Source organism: Coffea eugenioides, chromosome 8 (assembly GCF_003713205.1).
Source record: "Coffea eugenioides isolate CCC68of chromosome 8, Ceug_1.0, whole genome shotgun sequence".
Lineage (NCBI taxonomy): Eukaryota > Viridiplantae > Streptophyta > Magnoliopsida > Gentianales > Rubiaceae > Coffea > Coffea eugenioides.
The window spans coordinates 41,072,070-41,095,583 of NC_040042.1; the positions used below are offsets into that span (position 1 = coordinate 41,072,070).

Genomic DNA, 23,514 nt, shown 5'->3' on the forward strand with positions numbered 1-23,514 from the left:
ATGGTTACTTTTCTGAAAAAAATTATCAGAAACTCTTAAAAATGTAATTAAAACGGGCTCAATAGCATATGTCAATTAGCCACATATTTTGGTGCTTTGAAGAAGAAATACCCAATGGGCAGAAGCAATTCTAGAACATCACAGGAATCTATATATGTTGAAGCCATAATTTGATTTTTGTTAATCGAAAGGGCACAAGCCGGAAGTCTAACTTGTTTCTAGCTTGTGTAATCCAATCCAACGAAGGCCTATCTTAAGTCACTTTTTTTTTTTTTTTGGCCTTTTTGGTTGCGAAGCATCCCACGTCACTCCTTGCCTTGTTTTCCCATGTTTTTTTGTGGCTCCAAGGTTCAGGGTTGTCATGTTGGATGTTGGCAATTGGCACATGGTATTAATTATTCAACATGGTGACATCTTTATTTTTTTGTCACTCGTGATTCTTATCTACTCTATTCTTATTTCAACTCTAATTTAATCTAAAAGAAGATCCAATTAGATTTATAAAAAAATCGACAAAAACTAAATCACCATCAGATCAGACGAATGCACTACGTACCTAAGTTTGACATCCCAAACACCGGAAAAACCAGAACTTCTTAAAACAAAGTAATCGAGCTGGAATGCGTAGGATGCCTTGATGCTTCAAATTGCTTCACCTGCTAGCATAGTGCCATAGCATCTTTATGAAGAGGATGCTCACCAACTACAACTCACATCTGAGGGTCATAGCTCACAATCACAAATAAGCGTTCCATCATATAGAAGGCCAAGAAAACAGGGAGGAAAAGAGAGAAAATCAACAAAAATCTAGACGAACTGACACAAAGGAGACAGGGAGTTAGAAAAACAGAAAAGAGAAAGGGAACAAAGATCCGGGAGAGAGAGAGAGTAAAAATTAAGACAGCCAAGGGATTAGACATATGAAACTATTTATACATTTAGGAAAGCCTACAAAGAGTAAAAGAAAACAACTGCTACAGCGCACAATCAATCAATATTGATCTGATGCAGCCTTCAGATACAACACTTGTATATATCTACAGGAGCACCTGTGCTCCAAAAGAAAGAAAATATTAAAAAAAGAAAAGAAAATAATATCAGTTAACAAACATTACAACCAAAATGTATTACTACAAAGTAACCAAAGAACCCCTGAACAGTGGTAAAGTACAGCTAAGCTGAATCATATTGTTTCCTCTCTTCCTGTATGGACTGGAATATGCGAGCAACAGATTCAGTTGCCAATCTGCCATTATGGGGGACGACTTTGATCACTCGAGCCGAGTGAGAATCCTCTCGAGGCTGCTGAATATGACCGGAAGGGGCCTCAACAACTGAAGTCGTGGGGAAAAGGGGAAGAACATCGCCTCTTTCTGCAGCATTCCCTCTCCCACTTCCCTGCACTCTCTCACTTGGACTACTCGCAGTACTAATTTGTAATTCACTCTCTCTGGATGAATGTAACTGCACAGCATCTGGAATTGCTCCACTTTTCTGGTTTGGCACATTACTTGAGTTCTGACGTTGAATGTCGTAATTGGGCCCCAATCGTGGTGATTGACCATAGGGACCAGGCGCAGCAAAGTGATTCATTTGCTCACCAGCTGAACCTGTGATACCCTGACTCAGAACTGCCATACCATATGGAGGGAAATATCCCTGAGGCCCAGCAGGGGCAGCAAATGGAGGAACACCACCCATCGCCTGATAGTGATGAGAAGCTGGAATTCCATATGCTGGATTTAAGAAGTTACCCATCATTGGGCTTGACCCTGGGGGCCCACAACCCCCGCAAGCAGGGGCCATATATCCTGGCCCGGGGTAAGGCTTGTAAACAAGTCCTTCCGAAGGAGACATCACGGGTATCAACCACTGATGTTCCTGGGGTTGCGGGAAACACCAAGAACCCGAGCTATAGTCACCTGTTGCAGGGGAATTTGCTGAGAATGGTCTATGGCTTGGCAGGTGACTACCATTCTGCACAGAAGAAAGAGATGCCTTGCCAACTGTATTTTCAGCTGAGCACTCAATCTTATGATTTGGCTTCTCAGAATCATTTTTCTGCTTGGAAACATTTGGGATTGCTTTAACAATGTAATCTATTGGGAGTTTCTTAGGAGCAGAGCCTTTAATTGGTTTGCCCAAGTATGCACTGTCCTCGAGCAAAAGATGCGGCGATCCAGCAATCATTCTTTGAACCTATTACAAAAGTCAAATCAAGCTCCATGGTTATTAAAGAATTGAATCAATGTAACACATTAAACAAGCACCAGAGATTAAGATGGAAGTTGGAAACTCCGTAACTGTACCTTTATCAATCTATGCAATTCGAACACTTGAACTGCAAATACTCTCTGCTGACTACAATGATAAGAAGGGCATTGTCACAATGAGTAAATGGATTAAATTTATGAAAATTTTGTGGGTAAATTATGACAGAACTAATAAAACCATGAGGGATCATAAATTTGATGATAGAACCAACCAAAGTTTGGCATAAATTTAGGAACCGGCCAATACATATAGAAACCAAGAAGGCATCCATTAATTGTTGCGCACAATGGACCAAAAATGGAATGCATGAATATGATGGTTTCTTGAAAAGGTTGAAACATATTTTCTACCCATCAACACAAGGTAATCATCATCAAGCTAAAAACAAGCGATCGTTAACACAACATACTTCTATTGACGCCAACGTTTTTGGTATGAGAGAACTTGCCGAATTGTTAATTATTAATCTAAGACAGCAATAGTGACAATTTAAATTCCGTCTCTTATGATATCACAAATATCAAGGCAGTTCTAAAATGACTAATAACATCTCTAAAAAGCAAGTCCCCAGAGCTATTAATTTAAAAGGAAGTCCAAATCACCACAGACGGCACCATTGACCTTAGCAAATCTCGTTGGCTTGAAAGCCACCCATATCAAAACTTCAAAAAGTGAAGCAGAAATGTCCCAATTGAAAAGGTGAAACTCACTAATTTAAGAACCATCCAGCAACTCAGCTCACCTTGCACAAAAATGGACAATGTTCCTTACCGATAAGGCCAAATCCAAAAAGGGCAGTTGAGCCAAGATATGGTCCCCATCTGATATGCTTATATGGTGTGCTACACGAACAAAATCTTGAGAGAAGCCCAAACTCGTAGCATGAAATCTAACCTCCACTAAGCAGTAATATTACTAACAACATATCTGCCCAAATGCCATAAAATGTTCACTCCTAAAATTAACTTTGCTTTGTCTCCATAAAGTTACACAAGTAGCAAGTTCTAAAAATATAACGATAAAATCCCAATACATGAAAAGCAGCCAAGAATCCCAGGATCCAAATCATTAAAGAGGAACAAAAATTTAAGGATCCCAGAAGTCACAAAATATCATGCAGGTCCAGAGTAATATAACTTACTTGACAATAGCTCTACGAGCTTTCCAAAAGTGCTTCTGGCCTATTATTCCTACAACATCGTCAGGGGATATTTCCAACCCGGATATGGAATCCACCATAGATGTCTCAGAGGAATCGTCATCCCTATCTGCAATTCCTGTTGGTAATGACCTACAAGTCTTGTCTTCACAAGACTCTGTATCGTCAAAAATTCTCCCCTCTTCTGCTTGAAAATCAAACCTAGACACTGAAGAATTTGGATTGCTTATGCCCATTGTAGGCTCATCGAAGACATTATTACCAGGTATCCTGCTTTTGGAATGTGTCTCGGCCCTATGATCTTGCAATAAATTATGGTCAGCATTTGAAAACCTACTGCACTTGTCCACACTGTTATTTCTGGACTCTGGACGCAAGTATGTCTCGGGTTGCCTCAAACCTACTTCAGCCTTATTTAAGGATGATGAGATGGAGACAGATTTAATTGACTGCTCCCTACCACCCATAGATTCTCTTGTGTTCTCCTCATTTTGACTTCTGCCTTCTTGCCTTACACTGGGCCCAATATCTACAGTCTGCCTTGGCTCATTGTCAGCGACAGGCACAATTTTCGTTGAATGCTCAGTATAAGCAGGACTGGAGGAGAAAAGTTTTCCTCTATCCATGTTGCTATAAGTTTTACCACGGTCTTGGCCCATGTTGGACTGCATGAAGATGGGAACCCGAAAATCATCTTCCTCTTGCTTCTTTTTCTGCTCAACTGGCATCAATGGAGCACTTGAATCAGAGTAATTGCTAGCTGACTTCTCAGTGGCTTGTCCTGGAAGAGGCAGCTGATGTGAGCAAAACGCACCCATTTGCTGTCCATTACCCTAAAAGGCAAGCAATTCCATTAAAGGTTAGTGTCATTTGGAAGACTTGTAGACATCTTTCTTTCCCTTCAAAATGTGTCTATATAGCAAGTTGAATAACTTAAAAAATTTAGCGATTCCTGTCGAGTGCCACAAAAAAAAAAAAAACTTAGGTATAATATATGAAGTGAAAGAGTTTACCAAGAATCTCAAATGCATCATAGGTTGTAATTTTACAGGTTTTGTGTAAAAGAGTTTTATCATTAACTGCTATCTTATCAGATCTAAGAAGAGAAAAATTACTTAGTTTAGCCAGGACAATCATAATATGTAGTTGGATTGTCCCAACAAAACGCAAAATCCCTGCCACCAGCGCCCTTTATCTGGACAGGAGGTCAATACCAAGTCCCTTTATCTGGACAGGTTATCTAGGGAAACAAATTAATGATCTGAGGAACCCAGTCCAGCATAGTTAGCACGAGTAACTTTCAGAAATAAACATCTATACATCAGCTCCTCAGGGTGGGCAAGCTTATGCATGAAACTATTTTCATCAGCAAAACTTTCATCTCTTTTTTCATAAGCAAAATCTCATCTCTTTATATGCAATATATATATGCTTCTAAAGGGTTCTTTCTGCAGATATAAAAGCAGCTTAATGAACACTGGAAACAAATCTTCCATTTTGATTAACCTTCTAAGACTAATGCTCTTGCCTAGTTGAGTGAAGTTTTCTTTAGACTCCAATCGTAAAGCATTAATAGGGTAACCATAGATCTGATTCTTTGTCCTGAAAACTAACCTGCATCCTTCGCATCCCTATGCTAATTCGTCTCTGGGGAAGTATGTTTGGCCATCATAGTTACCCAAAAACATTATTTGAATGAACCCCTTAAAAGAATATGGTCTGTTTTGTGAAGCTTTAGATCTAGAATTTTAATGATCCAAACAAAACATGTTCAAAAATCACCATCAAAATCAAATAAAAATAAGTCGCATCCCGTTGGGTGGCAGCAACAGAAACTAAAAGGTTAGCTTAATTACCTAAAGTTGAACTCTATACTTTCCAATTGAGAGGACGAATTTAGATTTTGGGCTCAATAAATTTAATGATCTAAAGACAATAATTTTTAAGTGGATACTTTCTTTACAGTTTTTTTTTTTTTTGGTTCCTTACATTAGAATCGAACAAGATAACAAGGTGTCTTCATCCTCACTTTCCCCCAACGCCATCTTCTCCTCTTCCCATCAATTCGACCATAAGCTAAGCTTCAGTTAATTACTTATTTTGGTTGATCTTCAAGACTTACTATCAAAGGAACTACAAATGAAACAAACCAAAACAGAGAATAAACTGTAAACGATGGCTCCTTTGTCAATTTTTAAAAATTTGATTATCAATTAATGTAGCTATTGCCAAATTCAACGTCAACCAAAAGAAAGGAACAAGTTCCACGACAAAATGAACAGGGGCATTAGCAAACTTCAGCTGCATCTTACCTGGCTTGAAGAAACAGGAGGGATCCCATTGGCACTGCTGTTGGAGTTAATAGGCACCACCCCATGTTTAAATCTCTGGGACGGAATACTGAGCTGTTCATATAAGGCCATCTTGTTCCTTGGAGGAGCTCTTGGCCCTCCCTTCTCTGTATCATTAACATGAAGCCTTGGAAACATAGGCCCCATAGCCTTTTCATCATCTTTCCCTCTTTTCATCTTTACTTTCTACCTCCACCATCCACCACCCTCTCTCTCCCCTTCAAATTAGCTTGAATCCAATGGAAAAAAACGTCCAGAAAGAGTACAAAAGTCTCAATCCCAGATATAACAAATCACCGTTTCTGCAAAAATACCTCCACAAATTAAGCTCAAGAACCAAAACCCACCTGCAAAAAATTCTCTAATTAAGAGGCTAAGGCATCAAAATCGGTACTTTAACTTGATCATCCAACTACTCATCAGAAAGCCCAGAACAAACCCACCTGAGAAAATCTTCCTTCACGCCCAAAAATTAAATAATATAAAGCAAAACCCACATGTAAAATACCACAGTTCCCCAACCACAGACTCCAAAATTGAATCTTTCCTAAAAATCAAGCCATTTCTGACGAACCCAGAAAGCCATAAAGAACCTGAGCTAAACTTTCAATTGTGGAAGAAGAATACTCTTTAAGGAATCAACTGAGAAAAAAAAAATTAAAGGTGAGAAGGAAAGAGATTCGAGAAATGGACAAAAGGGGATTGATTTTTAGGGATTCCTGAAATAAAAGGAAGGGAAAAAAATGAATGAAAAAGATCAAGGGGTCTAATACAAACAGGTACCGCCTAGTTGGGCACTTGGGATTGAGATGGGAAAAAGTGAATGGGGGTGCCAAAAAAGTGCAATGCTTATGTGGACCCAATCTTCGGATAGAACTACTAGCAAAGGGCCTAGAAGCTCCTAAAGATATATAAAGATAGCATCAATATATATTAATGGCTGGACATTGGTTGGATTTCTTTGTATTTTAATGTACATTGTCCTTTAAAAAAAATAAAATGCACATTGACCATTGATTTTTTTTATTTTAAGAATTGTTAGGGGGCTTTTAGGCCCCATTATGACACGTAATAAGATTGTGTTGGAAGTAATATAATCATTTTTTAAAGGAGGAAATATTTTAAAAGTACTTACAAAAGTTACCAGAAAGCTTTAGTGGAAGGTTTTGGAGCTAGTTACCGGGACAAAATTGTACATACAGTTCAACAGATTAATGCATATTTTAGGAAACCATTTAGGAAGATCTCATTTCATGTAAGATTTACTAATTCAAGTATTTTTTTTCTTTATCCCCCGATTCCCTCTCACCCAAATTGCTTGGCCAAAGGATCAATCTCTTGTCTAAGGGAAGGTCTTAATTCCCTTCTCCTCGCCACGAGCTCAAAAGCTAGTGGTTAATAGTTACAATTCAGTTTTTGTCTTGTTGTAAATCAAAATCCATGGAAGAAGAGATTTTGGATTAAGTACAAGTGACTCAAGTTTTTTTTTTTTTTTTTTTAAATTTACTTGGAAGATAGAAGCATATCTAATTGGAGAAAGGACTCTAACAGTCTCCTAACAAGTGTTTGGGCATTCATTAAGCTATATAGATAGAAGCATATCTATTCGAGTATTTTTTTTTTATCCCTCTCCCTCTCTCCAATTCCCTCCCACCCCAACTGCTTGGCCAAGGGATTGATCCCCCGACCAAGTAGAGGGGAAGAGCCTTAATTCCCTTCCCCATTACTAAAGCTAATAAAATATAGTTTGAGTCGTACTTAATAGCACTGTCTTAAGAAACTATTTCAAGAGGTTGAAATGTTTCTCCAAGATTAAACAAACCTTTTTCTTGTTATAAATAAAAAGGATCAGAACTAGCAAATGTTGCGTAAATCCAACAGAGTGGAAGAAGAAGAAGAAGAGGAAAGCTGGCAAGAAAGTCTCTACTGTCAGCTTTTGGTATATTTTTTAAAGTGGGAATAGCTGCTATTTATAGGCATCAGAAAGTGTACGTTGGAAAGGATAAGAAATAACATCTGATAACATAAAAGAAACGTGCCTAATTTTTCATGTAACAAAAAATAATATTAATAAGAGAACATTGTGAACGTGCGCTAGCCCAAGAGCTGGAGGTTTGTACTACTTTGAGTATGATTAACTTGGCAACGGTAATAGTTATGATTTAGTTTTTGTCTCGTAGTAAATCAAGATTCATGGAAGAAGAGATTTTGGATTAACTAATAAGTACTTGTGATTCAGGTAGTGTTTTTTGTTTAAATTTACTTGGAAGATAGAAGCATATCTAATTTACTTGGATTTCAACTTTAAATTTTACACGTGTGTCATCTATCTAACCGTGATAGTATATATAAGATTAATCCATAGGTAAAATGTACTAATTCAAGTATGATATATAGGTAAAATATAGTCATTGTAGAATCTCCTTTAATGTGAAATGTAATAATTCAAGTATGGTTAGGTGGAAATGGTAATAGTTACCATTCTGTCTTTGTCTTGTAGACTCTTAGTAAGTCAAAATCCATTCAAGAAAAGATTTTGGATTAGGAAGTGAGCAGTAATACGAGTACTTTTGGTTTATCTTGGAATATAGAAGCATGACTGTTAATGTTACTTGATATGTAATTGGGTCGACGAACCACCCCAGTGGCACACACTTTGCCTTCTCTAACCACGAGTTTTGGTCTTACGATTTATGAAGTTACGCTCCCCTTATTTTGAAGAATACAGTAACACACGTGTAAGTTTAACGACTAGTGTTACTTCATCCAATATTGAATGTTATTGTTAGGTCCACAATTTCTCTGTTGTACTTATTCTTTTATTAAGGAAAGCATATAATGCATACAGGCCATGAAATAAAATCAATACTTGGCCAGGACCTTCTGTAAGGGTGCGTACCACTTTGCCAGTCCAAGTTCATCGCTTGCTTTGTTATCGTTTAGTCCATATATTGGTTAGTGTTTTATGACACGGATTGAGTACAATTGTGTTTTCTACGATTCAGTCCAATCATTGTACATGTTTAAATTTTTAGTATACAAATATATCATAATATTTTACTGAATATATGTCAAATATTTTATTTATGAGTAAATCTTTGCTACATTGATGGCGTATACACTATCATCGTTGGATTCATGACATGTGTGTAAAAGTTAAATTTCAAATTCAAATTTTGCATAGTTGTCATTCATCTAACGCTGATTGTGTATACACTGTCAGTATAGGAAAGATTAATCCTTTATTTATATATACCACTTTTATCCCGAATACAATAATACAATATAATTGTACATCAAATAATGTAAAAAGCATAATAATCCGACCGAACCGTACCAGACCTCAACTGCATTGGCCCAAATCTTTGTTGAGCAAAATATTTCAAATTAATGTTGAATAATAGCTTTCAAGAAAATGTACTGTCAGTCTAAGTGAGAGCCAGGAAGAAAATTTATTGGCTACTTCATACTTAGCTATTGTTATAAATTAATACTAATAGTTTCCTAGACAGGAAAATATAGAAAAAAGATAAGAAGAGGAAAAAAAATGAACTGGACTGAGTCCAATTAAGGTGAATTCATACTAAATACTAATTATACAGTTCACTAATTTAGCATCAACACTAGAGGAGAACTTTTACAGCTTTAGCTCTTCTTCTAATTTTAACAGCTTTCTATTGTGTTTAACAAGGTACACATGGGTGCATGCCTGGTTGAAAGGAAAGCATTCTGCCCAATGCCTTTATTGTAACAAATTAACACGAATAGTCGTACACAAGGAGTCGACCTCATGCAGATAACAAGAATGAATAATTGAAGAAAGGCAAGACATAAAAGAAATCTAATAATTTTGATTGAGAAACAAATGGACAAACGATGTTTGGATGGTCATCTTAATCAAGAATTAATATTGAGAAAATGACAATGGAACAAGGAAAAGCATGAAATGAACAGATACACTGGTTTCTTCATTTGAATTAAGAATCAAGATCAATAGAAATGCAATAGAATGGTTAACAGAATCTCATCCTGCCATCTTCCCTACTTGATATCCAAAGTTATGGATGAATAGATCATCAATTTGAGTCAAAGGCTGTGTGATATTCTTCAAGACTTTGATCATGTAAAGGTCCAATGGCTAGAAAATCACTGATTTTTTAGCTTTCTTAGATTTTTTAGCTTTCTCCTTATTTAGCTTTCTTAGATTTTTTTTTGAAAAGAATTCAAGGAAGATGCATTTCTTGTTGCATGTTCAACATATGTGTTCTATGTGCCAAGAAGATCCTTCAAAGTTGGGCCCTGATGTGAGAACCCGTAATTCCCTAATATTTTTTCCTAGGGGTTTTCCCCTTTAATTGCATGTTTTCTGCATTTTCTGGCTTAGAAAAAATTTCTTGGTGAATTTTATGGGTAATTATAGTTTTTAGATGATTTTTCTAGCATTGGGTAGTTTTTGAAAAATTACGGATAGATTAAGGACGTGGGACCCACTAGTGCGAAAAGTTCGAAAAAATTCGGCCAATAAGGTTAAGTTCCGGATACTGTGTGAAATTTATCGGGTGTTAAGAGATAAGTAGAGAATGTGAAGTGATTGATGTGAGAGGGGGAAAGAAGGATAGGATTGCATTTAAAGTGGTGACATGTGTCACTATGAGGTTGATGGTGACTTATGACTTACTATTCTTTTTTTTTGACCTTTTGACCAATTGGTTAAATATCTTAAAATTACCACAAAAATCACCATTTCTTACTCCTTGGTGGCCGGATCTCTCTTGAGCAAAGAAGGAAGAAACTCTTCACCATTTTAGCTTCCATTTAGCTCAATCTTCCAAAAACAATCACATAAACTAGATTCTACTCCATAAAATCCTTCCATTAGGTGCTAGTAAGTTGTTTGGTGAAGTTTTTAAGGAAGCTAAGGTGTTCTACAACTCCCTCTCTCTTGTTTACTTGGTAAGTGGTGATTGAATATCCTCCTACACTTAATGATGTTTAATTTGTGCATAGTGGTGGCTAAAGTGTTGAAATTTGTGATTTATTTCTTGGTTTGAGATGAATTGGTGAAGTTTTTATTTTTTTGAGGAATTTTCTGGTTTAATGTGATCATGGTGTTGTGGTTATTTATGATGGTTGGTAATGAGGGGTTATGACTCTAGTGGATGTAAATGATTGATAATTGCAACCAATTTTGGGTTTGGAAGGAATTTGAGGAAGTTAGGGTTTCATAACCCCCTTTTCTGTCCGGTTTTGTATCATATGGTTAGAGGCCGAATTGGCCTTTGGTTAAAACATGAAAGTTGTAGGTATTGATGTGTTTGAGGTGCCTGTGTAATTTCAGGGCATTTGAAGTAGTGTAGAATGAGATATGTCGATTTTACTGTTGCTGTTCTGGGTTGATCAGAATATGCGAACTGCGCTTGTAATCGTCTGTTTTGACTGGAATTGCTTTGGATTTGGATGTTGGTGTCTTCTGATGAAATGTAGCTTGATGTCTTAGCTACCGCATGCCTTTGGAATCAATGCATTTGGACCTGTATAGACTGAGTTGGACTAATTACAGCATAGTGTGATTTGTAAACCTGCAATTACGGTTCTGGTTTGGTTTTCTGCATTTTTGACCTAGTTGTGCTAGGATTTGGACTGAGTGGCCTTCTACATTGTTGTAGCCCTGTCTTTTAGCTTCGAGATGGTGGGTCTTACACCCTCATCCGATAAGCGTAGCGCATTTTGTGCCATTACCGCAAAAAGGGGGACGAAAACTATTTTTTTGTTAAGGTCAAGTTAGTGCATTGCTGAATTTTCTGGTTTGCTATAATGCCTATATATGCATATGAAACCCTATTGGGGTTGTGATTGACATGGGTTTATGACTCGTTATCGAGTCTCATGGTATTTGTTTACATGTTCTAGGGCGTGACGTTAGTGCACGACGTACTTTGGACGGCGGTGCATGAAACCTCACCTACGTGAGTGGTGAGTATACTACTCACTTGGATGTTTATAATGTGGCTTTGCTATATGTGATTGTGGTGCCTTGAAGGCTTGTTTGGCTATTGGAAATGATTAGGGTGAGGGTGTACTTGACCGCCCTCATTCCTTTTATTCCTGTGAATGACTGTTTACCGTTTCACTGTATTACTGTACTTGCTATATGAGTTATTGGATTCCATTCATGGACAATTGTTTGGGTGTCGGTTGGACGAGTATCCAACGGCCCTATTGTATTACTGAGCTCGACTCCGTTGGTAGTCACTTGAATCGAGCCAGCGAGGGCTTGGTCGTGAAAAGTGACTAGCCACGGGGACTGAAATGGGAATCTTGTGGTAATGAGACCCTTGGTTCCGGTGTACTCGAGTATCACCTAAAGCTACTGCTTGGAGTGCGGGCCCGGTTGGGGTATGTTGGGTGGAAGGAATGGAAGTGAAGTGAGGTCTACGGTTTGGTACTTTTAACATTGACGGAGGGTCAATGAAGTTGGATCAAGAATGTAAGCGTGGAAATGGGCTCTTGAGAGCCGTCCGTATCCTTTTACCGATTTGTTTTGCTTCTTATTTACATACTTGAAATGAACGATTATACTTAAGTGATCTTTGTTGAATATGTGATAGTTGCTCACTGAGCTTTAACTCACCCCGTTCCATTTGTTTTCCTTACAGGAAAATGATCACTTTTGGAAGATCATACTTGTTGGTTGCCAAATTGAGCCATGTATATGTCTATTTTGAATAGCTCTTTGCATGAAACCCTAATGTGTATTGGGTTCATCTTTTGATTGGCAAACCAAACATGTGTATCCATGATGAATAGCTTTTGACATGCCGATTTGGTTTTAAATGTTGAATTGCAATGTATTAATGTTTGGTGGGATTTCGGATTCCCCTGTTCCAGGCATTATTCATTGTTTTCATTGTTTTTATTATTTTTATTATTTTGGTTCTTGTGGCTTGTTCGAGCGCGCTTTTACTTTCCCGAAACCTATATTTTCAGAATCGAACCGGGACTCGACTCGGTCGAGATCAGGGGTCAGGGGTCAATGGGTTCGACCGAGGTCGATAGGGGGTCGACTCGGATGACGTCATATATACGTCATATATATATATATATACACACACCTGCAAATCAAATTTACAAACTATAACCAAAGAACCCAATCATCTAAATTTATATCCAATTCATCAAACAATTCACCAAATTCATCCAAACTCACAAAATTTATAAAATAGAAATCCCATACATGATTAATCCTTAACAAATAGCCATCCAAATAAGGTAACAAGTTCATGTTCAAATGCTTGATAAATATCAATCTAAATAAAACATGTTCCAAAGAACTATCTAAGCCATTCTTCATCTTCATCATTCTTATCTCCAATTTCATAACTTTCGAAGTCGATATCATCAAGATCATCCTCATCATCAAGTTGCACAATATTTGTGTCTTTCTTATCTAAAAATCATTTAAATACTCATAAATAAAAATATTCAAAAATAGACACAAATTAAAAAGAAACTTAAATAAAGTTAGCAAATTTAAACTTACATGATTATTACACATGAAAATACATTGTAAAGTTAAAATTAACATAGTTATCATGATCTGTACAAAAAAAAAAAAGAATCCATATATGCACAGCCATCTTGTGACAAAAATCCCACTTCAAATAAAAGAATCCTAAGAGTTAGTAGCAAGCATGCTCAAACTGCCCTTGAGCATTATAAAGCATTCAAAGACAAACTTTCCTTTATAATCGACTCACACAATTTGTGGGAACAATAACCACATATAATACTATAAATACTACTAACAAATAGTGTAAAAGGTACATATAATACTAAAACAGTTATCAACGAAAGGAAAACTCTGGTCAGAAGAGGGATATCATGAAAGTAGGACCATCATTAATTGATGATAATGTAAAACAGAATACTTGGGATGAACAAAGTGGCCATGCATAAAGTCCTCGGCAGTAGAAGTGTAACAAAATTTTTCCTCTCTATGTGACTAAATCCCACATCCAAGATTGTTTTAAGGTATCAATTATCACTTGGACCCCCATGTGAAAGACGGAAAAAAAAAGTTTGTTGCCCAGATCCAGCTCAACGTATCACTATTACATAAATCTGTCCCCAATTCAAAAGTGGCAAGCAGGAATAATGCAGTTTCTGGAACCCACATAACAAAAATCTGTGCGTGGGCGTGATTTCTAGCATAACTGAACAAAGAAGTGCCTGTCAACATCTCAGAAAAGCTAAGCTCATAATGTTACCCTTGAGATCCCATCTTACTATGAAACTTCAACCAGAAGATTTCCAATTTGATTCATAGTGAAAAAAATACATATATTTACCTACCAAATCGAACATTTGAACCTCTAATCTCAAGTGCACAGACCCAATTGGAATTGCAAGAGTTTATAAAAAAACACTTTTAGTAAGACTCGTAGTTTTGCAACTGATGAATTTTCGGGAAGTAAACCTCTAACCATAGAAGAAAATGGAAAACTAGGGGGAGGCTACAATGTGCTGTTGCAAACTGCATTGCCCAAGGAATTCCGGGCTTATGATCCAGCTAAAGAAACTATCAGCTCTCAAGGTTTTCAAGACTACATTTCCATGTGGATTCGCTTTGGAGATCCTTCACGTATATTCAAGGCTGCCGGTGATAGTATACAAGTTCAGGCATTGGGGTTTCATGGAAGGTCCTTTTAAAGGAAATTCCCCAACTAGAGAAATGGTTGAATTTTCTGGGATCGGCATTTTTGAGGTACCTGTGCTAATACCATATATCCAACTTCCAGTTTTGCTCTCTTTTTTTCTTCATCCAACTAATACTATCCTAATAATTGGACTTGTTCTCAAATTATGGTCCTGGAACAATTGAATGAGAACTCCAAGGTTGTGAAGGTGCAGTTCTTCTACGACCCTGGACAACTACTTGAAGGCCTTCTGAAGGAAAAACCATCAGATGAATATAAGATTAAGGCACTTTCTACCTGCCCATTTTTGCTACAGCAGAGTAACTTAGACAAATGAGCTTGAATCATTCCTGAAGTGCTTTTCTTTGAGTTTCAAGTCAGATCAGAGTAAAGTGCTTTTAAACTAAATATCATGAACGGCCAGAATATTGGGTAAATAATCAAACACTGAATTTAGTTCTCAAATAAGCATTAAATATTTAAATCAAGCTCAACAATTTTCACAAAATAACCACAATCAAGTAACGAAGTAATACATGCAGAGGATAAAAAGGTTAACAACAAACTTTTACACCAAAATAAAAGGAAATAGATTTATGAAAAGTGAAAAAGAAAAAAATGGAATCTGGGTCGGCAGTTGATGAACAAGGAGTACCTACCTCAAACCAGAAATTGTGTGTCTTTGCCTCAAGGCCCTCAACTGAACTAATTCACCAGCCGCCACTGAAGGTGGTCTCTCTTACTCAACAAGCCGCACGAATTTGCCCCTGAGTAGCGACTGCCGACTGAAGTAAAATGCATAAATTTCAGACGCTTTCCTTCACAGGCGCTTTCCAATTAACAGACACACATGTCCATTAATTGGAAAATCTCAATTGACAACGGTGAAGGCTTTTAGATTTAGGGTTATTGGATCTGAGAAGAAAGAAAGAAGACGACGGAAACAAAAGCAGAGGAGCTGACCCAAGCCAAGAGTTTTTTTAATTTCGTCGGTCAGTCAAAAATTTTGACTGAAAAAAAATCACCGAAAAAGGTTTAAAAAAAAAATCGGGGTTGATCAACTTATCCGGTTCACCGGTCAAACCCGGTTTATGACCGAGTTTTTAATACCCGAGTTTCTTAACTAACTCGGACCGGATGCCTGGCCGGTTTCCGGTTCGACCGGTTCAACCGGCCGGTCCGGTCCGAGCCTGAAAACACAGCCCGAAACGTTTTAGATCGCGTGTTACTGCTCGTTAGTCCTGGCGAGAGCTGGGCAGGCAGTCCGCTAACCTCTTTGGTTCGCCTTAGGGGAAGGTGGGGCTGTCACACCTGAAACCTGATGTTTTCAACGTATCCCTACTGGCCTGCTTCAACTTTATCATCTTCTTGTTCAGGTGCATCGAGACCTGGTTGATCCAATAGGCCAAGAGACACCTCCAAATTTGGGTTCTCAAGCAGAAAGCCATCAGTAAATTTATTCCCTCCTACTTTAGGTTCTTGGTTAGTCAAGCTATCCACTCCTACTCTAGGTTCTTAATTAGTATCTTGTTGCTGTATTGTAGGGTGATTAGGTTGAACTATTGGACTAGTAACATTCTCCAAACTTGGATTCTCAAACTAGATGCCGTTAACAGAGCCATCCCAGACTACCTCAACTTCATTATGTTCTTCTTCTTGGGTTACAGGTTCCACAGGGTGATTTTGTAGACGAAGGTGGACCTCTGAAGTTGGGCTGTCAAGCAGAAATGCATCAGTAAAGCCATTTAATCCTACTTCTGCTTCTTGATTAATGTTGTCCTGTTGCAGCAGTGCAAATTGATTAGGTTGGTCTAGTGGGCTAAAGACATCTTCCAAAGTTGGATTCCCAAACAATAAACAAAGCTGTCTCATATTCCTTGTTAGGGATGGCAACGGGGCGGGGTTGGGGCGGGGGACCCCTCCCCTGTCAAGTATGCTAGTACTGATGCTCCTTCATATAGAGAAAGAGATGCGAGTGATGGGCACGTTATAAAAGACTTGGTGGGGCCTTCTTTAGATTAATCATAGTGGTTCCATATTCTATTACGAGACATAATTAGGACAAACTCATCCGAAACACCAGACATAATTGGGAAAAGCACTAGGACCGCAGCTCAATTATATCGACCGTTGGAGTAAAAACTACAGCTAGATCCCAACAGACGAGAAGGAGAAGTCAATATCGCAATCATTCATTGGGAAATAGAAACAAATTTGCCACAGTATTGATCACGTGAAAAGATGTGTTTATATTATTCCAACTTGGTTCAAGTATATGTACCTTCACTTTACTTTTCTTTTCTTAGTACTGTCTGATTCTCTAAGCTCTTTTGCTTTGTTTTCGAACTTTCAGGCGGATTTGGTTCTTATCTGTTAGCTCTAACTAAGAAGACATATGAGCAGGCAGGAGTAAGCATTGCGGGAAATCCTCCGGGTGTAATGATCCCACATTGGCTAGGGAGGAGAGTCCTGGCCGCTTTAATAACCTGTTATGGTGTCCCCCACCTGATCGAGGCCTTTTGGTGAGGTATTAGCCTGTTGTGTTGTTTAGCACCGCCAGGAACAAAACTCACGGCCCCACGGGGCGGCTAATTGTGGGACAATATCGGCCAGAGGTGTTAGACCGGGCAGCTACAAGGAACCTGGGATTGGTTGGATGACCGGTTATCTCTATGCAATTAGTTTCATTAGTCTTTTTGTGTTGATTCCACTCCGAAAGGTACATGTTCACGAATGTATATGACATTTGTCTTTATTGTTGGTTTTGTTCATTTTCCTATATCTTTTGTTCATCAGATATGCTGCAATTTGTTAAGTTTAACATCTTTTTTGGTCAAGTTTCGCTCTATTTTTTGAGGGAGAAATTTGCAAAGTTGCATTCATATCTGTGATTTGGATCCTACTCTTTAATTAGTTGCACTATAATAAATGGATACTTTCGAAGATTCCAGCTTTCTGCAAAACATTAATAAATGATCATTGTTGCAGGTTTACATTATAGATTAAATGTTTAACTTACTAATATAATAGAAATAAATTATTACTATTATAAAATGTCAGAAACTACTTGCTGTATTTTTTTCATATACCTTTAATTATTTTGTGATGTATTAATCATTTATATTTTTAAAAATAGTACATTTGTGATGTATTAATCTTTAAAAATAGTACATTTTGTGATGTATTAATCTTTAAAAATAGTACAATTTACAAATTTTCTTTTGCTATTTTTTTATTATTTTTGTTTAGCATTCTTTTTTTATATTATTAATAATTTTTAGAATATTAAATGCTTTAAAATTTGCGTCTCATCGAGACCGCGACTGATATGCCAAGACTGATGTGGCACGTTCCGGGCCACGACCGCGACTTTGAACCATGGCTGGTATACACTCGAGTGACAGGGGATTCTTGTTTCTCAATTTGGATGCTTAAGGATTATCAAAGCCGTTTCTGGATTCATAACTATTGGATTGTTGAACAATTGCCCGGATCTCTTTTTGATGGAAGAATTTTAGCATTCGGTCAAAAGGCTGATTTGTGCTTCTCAGGGTGAAAAAGAATATCTTTTCATACAACTTCAGAACAAGAGAACTCAAGAAGTCCCAACAAATTTTGAAGAATTATGCTCATGAAGATAAATGTGATGGATTACTTGTACCTTACTATCTGCCCAGAGATCATCCCCCAGTTATCCCACTTGCTGTCCGAGCAAACAGTCCTTCACTATCAGGAGAAGGTAAATATATCCCTCATCCAGATCCATCACCTTTCTTGTTTCTAGTTTTCCTTCTTCATAACATGCTTAATTCCTTTAAGTTCCAACAGGTACACGAGAAAGTGCTTGGCCATTGGCAGGGACTCTACGCCCTCAAATGCACCAGTGGACCGTTTATTCTATCACTATGCTGTTTCCCATTTGGCAGAGAAGTATAAGATCAGGGCTGGCCTGGCTTCCAGGATTCCATTGCGCATCAAACTATATGTGGGAGTCCACCATAGCATTGATAGTTATAAATGTAAGTATGGGAATTCTGTTTACTATTTTGTGTTACTTTATGTCATTACCTTTGTGCTTACCATACAGTTTCCATCCTCAGGGGCAATGTCATGCTACAGTGATTTAATTCGTCTTGAAGCCAGTTTCCATAGTGGGTGTGAGTGATGAACTTTTTGTTGACATTAAACTATGGCTAGATTTGTGCTCTCATTATTTCTTGTTCTATAGTTATTAGACAGATCTGTGAGTTGCCCTTCCTAATTTCTCACCATTTTTTCTTTTCGCAGGTTTTCTCAGCTTGGACCAGAAATCATAGAATAATTCTGATAGAGGCACTATTCAAGTTCTGAATTTTTTTCCCTCTTGTTCATATTTTTGGAAGGCTGTTTTGTTTTGATAAGTCTTTTCTCGATTCAAAGTGAAGCATGATAATGTCAGACGGGGTAAACATGTCTGATATATTTTGCTTAAAAGTTGCTGGAGTTCAATGTCTTAATGATTCAGTTGGTCCTAATGTTCATGTTTTCCATCTTAGTTCACTGAACTGAGAAGATAGATGACCGTCTTTGTTGTCTTTAGTTTTGTTCAGCTGCAATTGCTTACAAGAAATTTCATTTTTGCCTTTCTGGGCTTATTAATTACATGGCATCATAACATACCGCCTAGATCAAAATAAGCACAAAGTTAATCATAACAAGAATAAATGGAAAGAAGTCAGCTCCTTACCAGTAACAGAAATAAAAGAGGGCACCAACTACAAATTTCGGGAAAGAGTGAAAGGCAAGAGAGTTTGAAGAAAAAGTAAAATGAAAGATAGCAAAAATCAGAAATCATTGTTGCTGCTAAAAATTGTGCAAAATCCTGGTGCATTTGCAGGAATTTTTTTCACGCAAGGCAGAATAGAAGTTGTGAAATCATGTCCTGAATTTGTCTCCCGGAGGACCATGTGTTGGCACTGATCTCCTCCTCTTCAATCTTCAAATCAAGCAGAAATTTGTTGGTAAAACCAAAATCTGGCAAAAGAAAGAAGCTTAAGAAACTGACAGATACTGAGGGAAAGGACTCAAAACTTCTTTTGATGATTAAATCAACTATTACTTATCTAAATATAAGTAATTTATGTTTTCTCACTTGCACAGAAAAGATATCTTCCTTATCCATCTCATCTTTTCCAGATAAGTAGTATTCCATACAAGAATGCGTAATAGAGCCCTCTGCAGTCTTCTCCATATCCACGATAACTGAATAAATATCCCCTGCCAAGGAAGTTCGTTTTATGTTTTATTCGTACTTATTTATCTATTGTATACTCTGTTTTAAATTTCTGTTAAATCTTACATGTTCTTACATGACAACTTTAAGTAATATTTTACAAACTAATTGAGAGATGCAAGCCAACACAGTGAAGATATCAAGATTTAAGCCTTCATTTAATCAAGACAACAGAGAAGTACTATCTTGACTTTATTTACCCAGATGAGTATCCATTTTCCAGCAATTTTAACAGGAAGTCATGCTGTTTTTTTGCTCAATCTTACAAAATTTCATATGATCAACAAAAGTTTCGTTCTTTTCAAGGATTAAGTTCATACTTGCACCATTCAGATTCCAGGAAAGAATGACTCTGGCATTTCTTGAAGCTTTATTTTCAAACAAGAAGATAGATAAATCATAAAAGCACTTGAAATGCTGTTAATAATTAATAATCCAACTTGATACCTGAATCACGACAAGGATAAGCGGCCAAACAACAGTAATAAGTCTGCATCATCTCCTGGTTTTCCCAAGTTGTAGAATGCAGTATCGGATTGAACCCCGTTAACGTGATGATGATTTAAATCTTCAAGATTTTGGTGCAATGGTTCCACACCAATGGAGTTCACCACAAAAGGGTCTTCTACGTCATTGTCAGTATACATAAAACCACCGGTCAATGATGCTGCTGGACTATGAAGGTCTTCTTCACTGATTTTAATCATAAGGTCTGTTTGGCCATCATCTTTCTGTGGTTCGGGCTGTAATTCACTTGTAACACCAATGGCTGATTCCTGATATTCTTGTTCCCTCTGAATAAGTAAATAACAGGGAAGATCATGGCTAACAGGCTTCAAAGGTTTTCGTTCATCTTGATGATGATCTCCATATTCTCGCTTTAGAGTATCTGCTGCAGCCGCTTGGTCAAGTGCATGATGATATTGTTTGGTAGTATGGTTCTCTTGTGCAGCTTCAAGAGGGTTTTCCGGAGATATTATTGCATGTCCAGCAACTTTTGAAAGTTTCTGAAGTTTGATTGATGATGGAACGGGGTTCTCCATGTTTTAGCTTGCTGGGCTAACAATTAGATCAAAAGAGATCAGGACTGCGGAAATTCTGGCGGTTTTTATCTTGAGTTGAATATGTTGGCTGTTTTCTGTAGAGTTGATCAATATTTGCAGCAATCAAAATTTTCTTGTGTTTTATTGATATCTGCATTGAGTTTCAGTCCTAATAGGATTATGGGTAGTGGTATTTATAGAGAATTTGTTTTGTAGTGGGTATGCTATCCAGTTAAAAATTGAACCAATCATGGTGAACGAGAAATTAAAGACATTTATCATGATCACAGATGATTATTGTTCTATTGTGTTTTGATGTGATAATTTACTATGCCACAATGTTAATCTTGGGCATTCATTCTTGTCTTTCTTATTTATCAGAATTAGTCCAAAATTAAAAAAGAATTAGTCATGTTCGCAGACAACATTTTTTTTTCAAAAAAAAAAAAAAAGTTTGGGAATTTACCACACGACAATTTTATCATGGAATATTTATTTTTGCCTTATTTATCAAACTAACGAAATTAAAGGGTACATTCAGAAGCCAAAGTCGAAATTTAACTGCTTGATTCAATTTACCATTCACTTCATTTGCAAAAGTATACATGCCAAAGCCTATAAGTATGATAGTATCAGGCATTACATGCAATCACTAGAACCTCATCAAGCTAATGTTCATTGCGCCCATTATCATCCAAACACAAGCACAATAGCTGTAGATATTGATCAACTGTGAATAAACAGCAAGAAATTCAAGGAAGCAAGATCAACAAAATCATAACTTCAGTAGTCTTGAAGTTTTTGGTGCAGTTGAAAATGGAGGAGGTTAAGGATTTTTTATTTGAAGATTTTAATCTTGCTATCTTCTTTGGTGAGTCTTGCTTCTCCACTCTTGAACAAGAATTTCAAGAAACTGTTCTGCAGCGTGGCATCAATTGTCTGGGACTTTCATATGTTGCTGGAAATGAAACTACATCACCACAAAATCCTCCTGAAGCTGCACAATGTGAAAAACCAGCCGCAGCAGGTGGTCTAAGGCAAGAACTTGGACAGCCTCAAGATGATCGGCAACCTGAACAAGATTTTCAAGAAAATGTTCTGCAGCCTAGCATTAATCAACTCACTATCTGTCATTGTCTAAGCGAACGAAACCCTGAAGAATCTCTACAGCTTGATCAACAGAAGGATGAAAGCCAACTAGCAGAGGTTACAAAAAACAGTGATGACGATCTTAATGGGGTCTACCCAGAACACTCGGAGGGTGATTATATGCACAACATAGAAGTGGGAGATGAGCTTTCTGTAGTGAATTTTATTGGTGTGGAGCCTTTACACCAAGAGCTTGATCAAGCAGATTATTCACATCATCTGGTTCTATCTGATACTGAATTCTTCAATCTGGGAGACCCAGGAGATGATGGAGACTTATTTTTGATGCAAATTAGCATGGACATTTTTGATTGATCAAAATTCAGGTACCAATTTAAAAGTTTTGATAGAAAATCAGACAATATAGCTTGTTGGAACTATAACATCCAAGAAATGTTAGTTCTATTGCTTCTTGAAATCATGCATGTTATCATAGATGACTATTACGAGATTCATAAAGTAACTCACTGAAAATAACAAACTAATTATATTTTGATTGTTTGGAATTTTGTGAATGGTTAGTCAAAAAACATCACGAATTTATGAGTAAATTTCTGAATGATTTCTCAAGCCAATCCTTTTTCTCCGGTTCCTTGAGAGTTTAAAACAGAGACTTGGATCTTGATGGCATCGATGCGTTGGTTTATTTTCTTTATTAGTTTTCGAGTACTACACAATATGGCATAAAAGAAACTTGACATTTGATCATAGTATATGAACTATGGAGTAATAAATCAGTTACTAATTTAGCAGCGCATAGTTTTTGACGGAGAAGAAGGTAAGTGTAGGATGCAATGAAAAAGTTGATGCTCTATTTCTGATTATAGACATTAGTTTGAGCTCCAGGTGTATATGGCCATTGCATGAAATTGCAGAACAGCTACTAGTCCAAAGAATATGAAGATTGGTAAGTTAATAATTGTGCAGAGATAGAGGTGGGTGCATTAACTTGATACATTTCTTTACTTTTGATCTTTGAAGGCTTGAATATAGGTTTGTGCTTGATGACTACTGACTCCAGGTAACAGTGGAATTTGTAAAGTCCCATTTTTTTTTCTCTCCTGGTGTCCATTTCCTCAGACTAGGATGTATAGGAATTCCTACTTGAGAAGTCAAAAAGACAGAGTCTGGAATCTCTTGGATGAGATACAAATTTGCAAAGCATTGTGCTTACTTTTCTCAGATTCTTGTACTTATTAACTGGGAAAAGAGATTTTTTTCGCTGTCCTAGTCAATGAGACTGGATTTCCTAAAGTTCACTCTGGTGGTCAAGTCCTAGTCATTAGTTGGTAGATGGCATCAAATGCTATTACCGTACTCTCTTACTGCAATATATATCAAATTTCTTAATGATAGTTCTCTTCTTGTGCAGATTTGTTGTTGTTATCAAATTTCAGCTTTGAAGATTGAAGAGCAGCAGATCAGTACCAAAAGCAGCCCTTCTTCAGAAACTTGTGTTGGATATAATTCCTGAACTTCTTCTCTCTTTTACGTAAAACAGTGTGTAAATGCACTATGCCTTTTGTAGAATTCTAGCAGTCACTATGGTTGCTGAAACTTTATACCTTTA

The 23,514-nt window shown here is 37.2% G+C and overlaps 2 protein-coding genes across 3 annotated transcripts; one reads left to right on the top strand and one right to left on the bottom strand.

The window, feature by feature from the left end:
• Window positions 1-912: 912 nt before the first annotated feature.
• Window positions 913-6,586, bottom strand: LOC113780942 (protein EARLY FLOWERING 3-like). 2 transcript variants are annotated; one of them, XM_027326731.1, is made up of 5 exons: window positions 6,228-6,586; window positions 5,746-6,086; window positions 3,416-4,266; window positions 2,310-2,361; window positions 913-2,199 (listed from the first exon to the last, which is right to left on the bottom strand). In XM_027326731.1, exons 2-5 carry the CDS (start codon window positions 5,959-5,961, stop codon window positions 1,174-1,176), a joined length of 2,145 nt encoding a protein of 714 aa, XP_027182532.1. In that variant the 5' UTR covers window positions 5,962-6,086; window positions 6,228-6,586; the 3' UTR covers window positions 913-1,173. The 2 variants fall into 2 exon arrangements, with proteins under 2 accessions (XP_027182532.1, XP_027182531.1); XM_027326730.1 differs by having other exon boundaries at window positions 5,746-6,586.
• Window positions 6,587-14,302: 7,716 nt separating this feature from the next.
• On the top strand, window positions 14,303-14,817 carry LOC113780774 (pathogen-related protein-like). The gene is made up of 2 exons (XM_027326546.1): window positions 14,303-14,548; window positions 14,689-14,817. Exons 1-2 carry the CDS (start codon window positions 14,303-14,305, stop codon window positions 14,815-14,817), a joined length of 375 nt encoding a protein of 124 aa, XP_027182347.1.
• The last annotated feature ends 8,697 nt before the right edge of the window (window positions 14,818-23,514 follow it).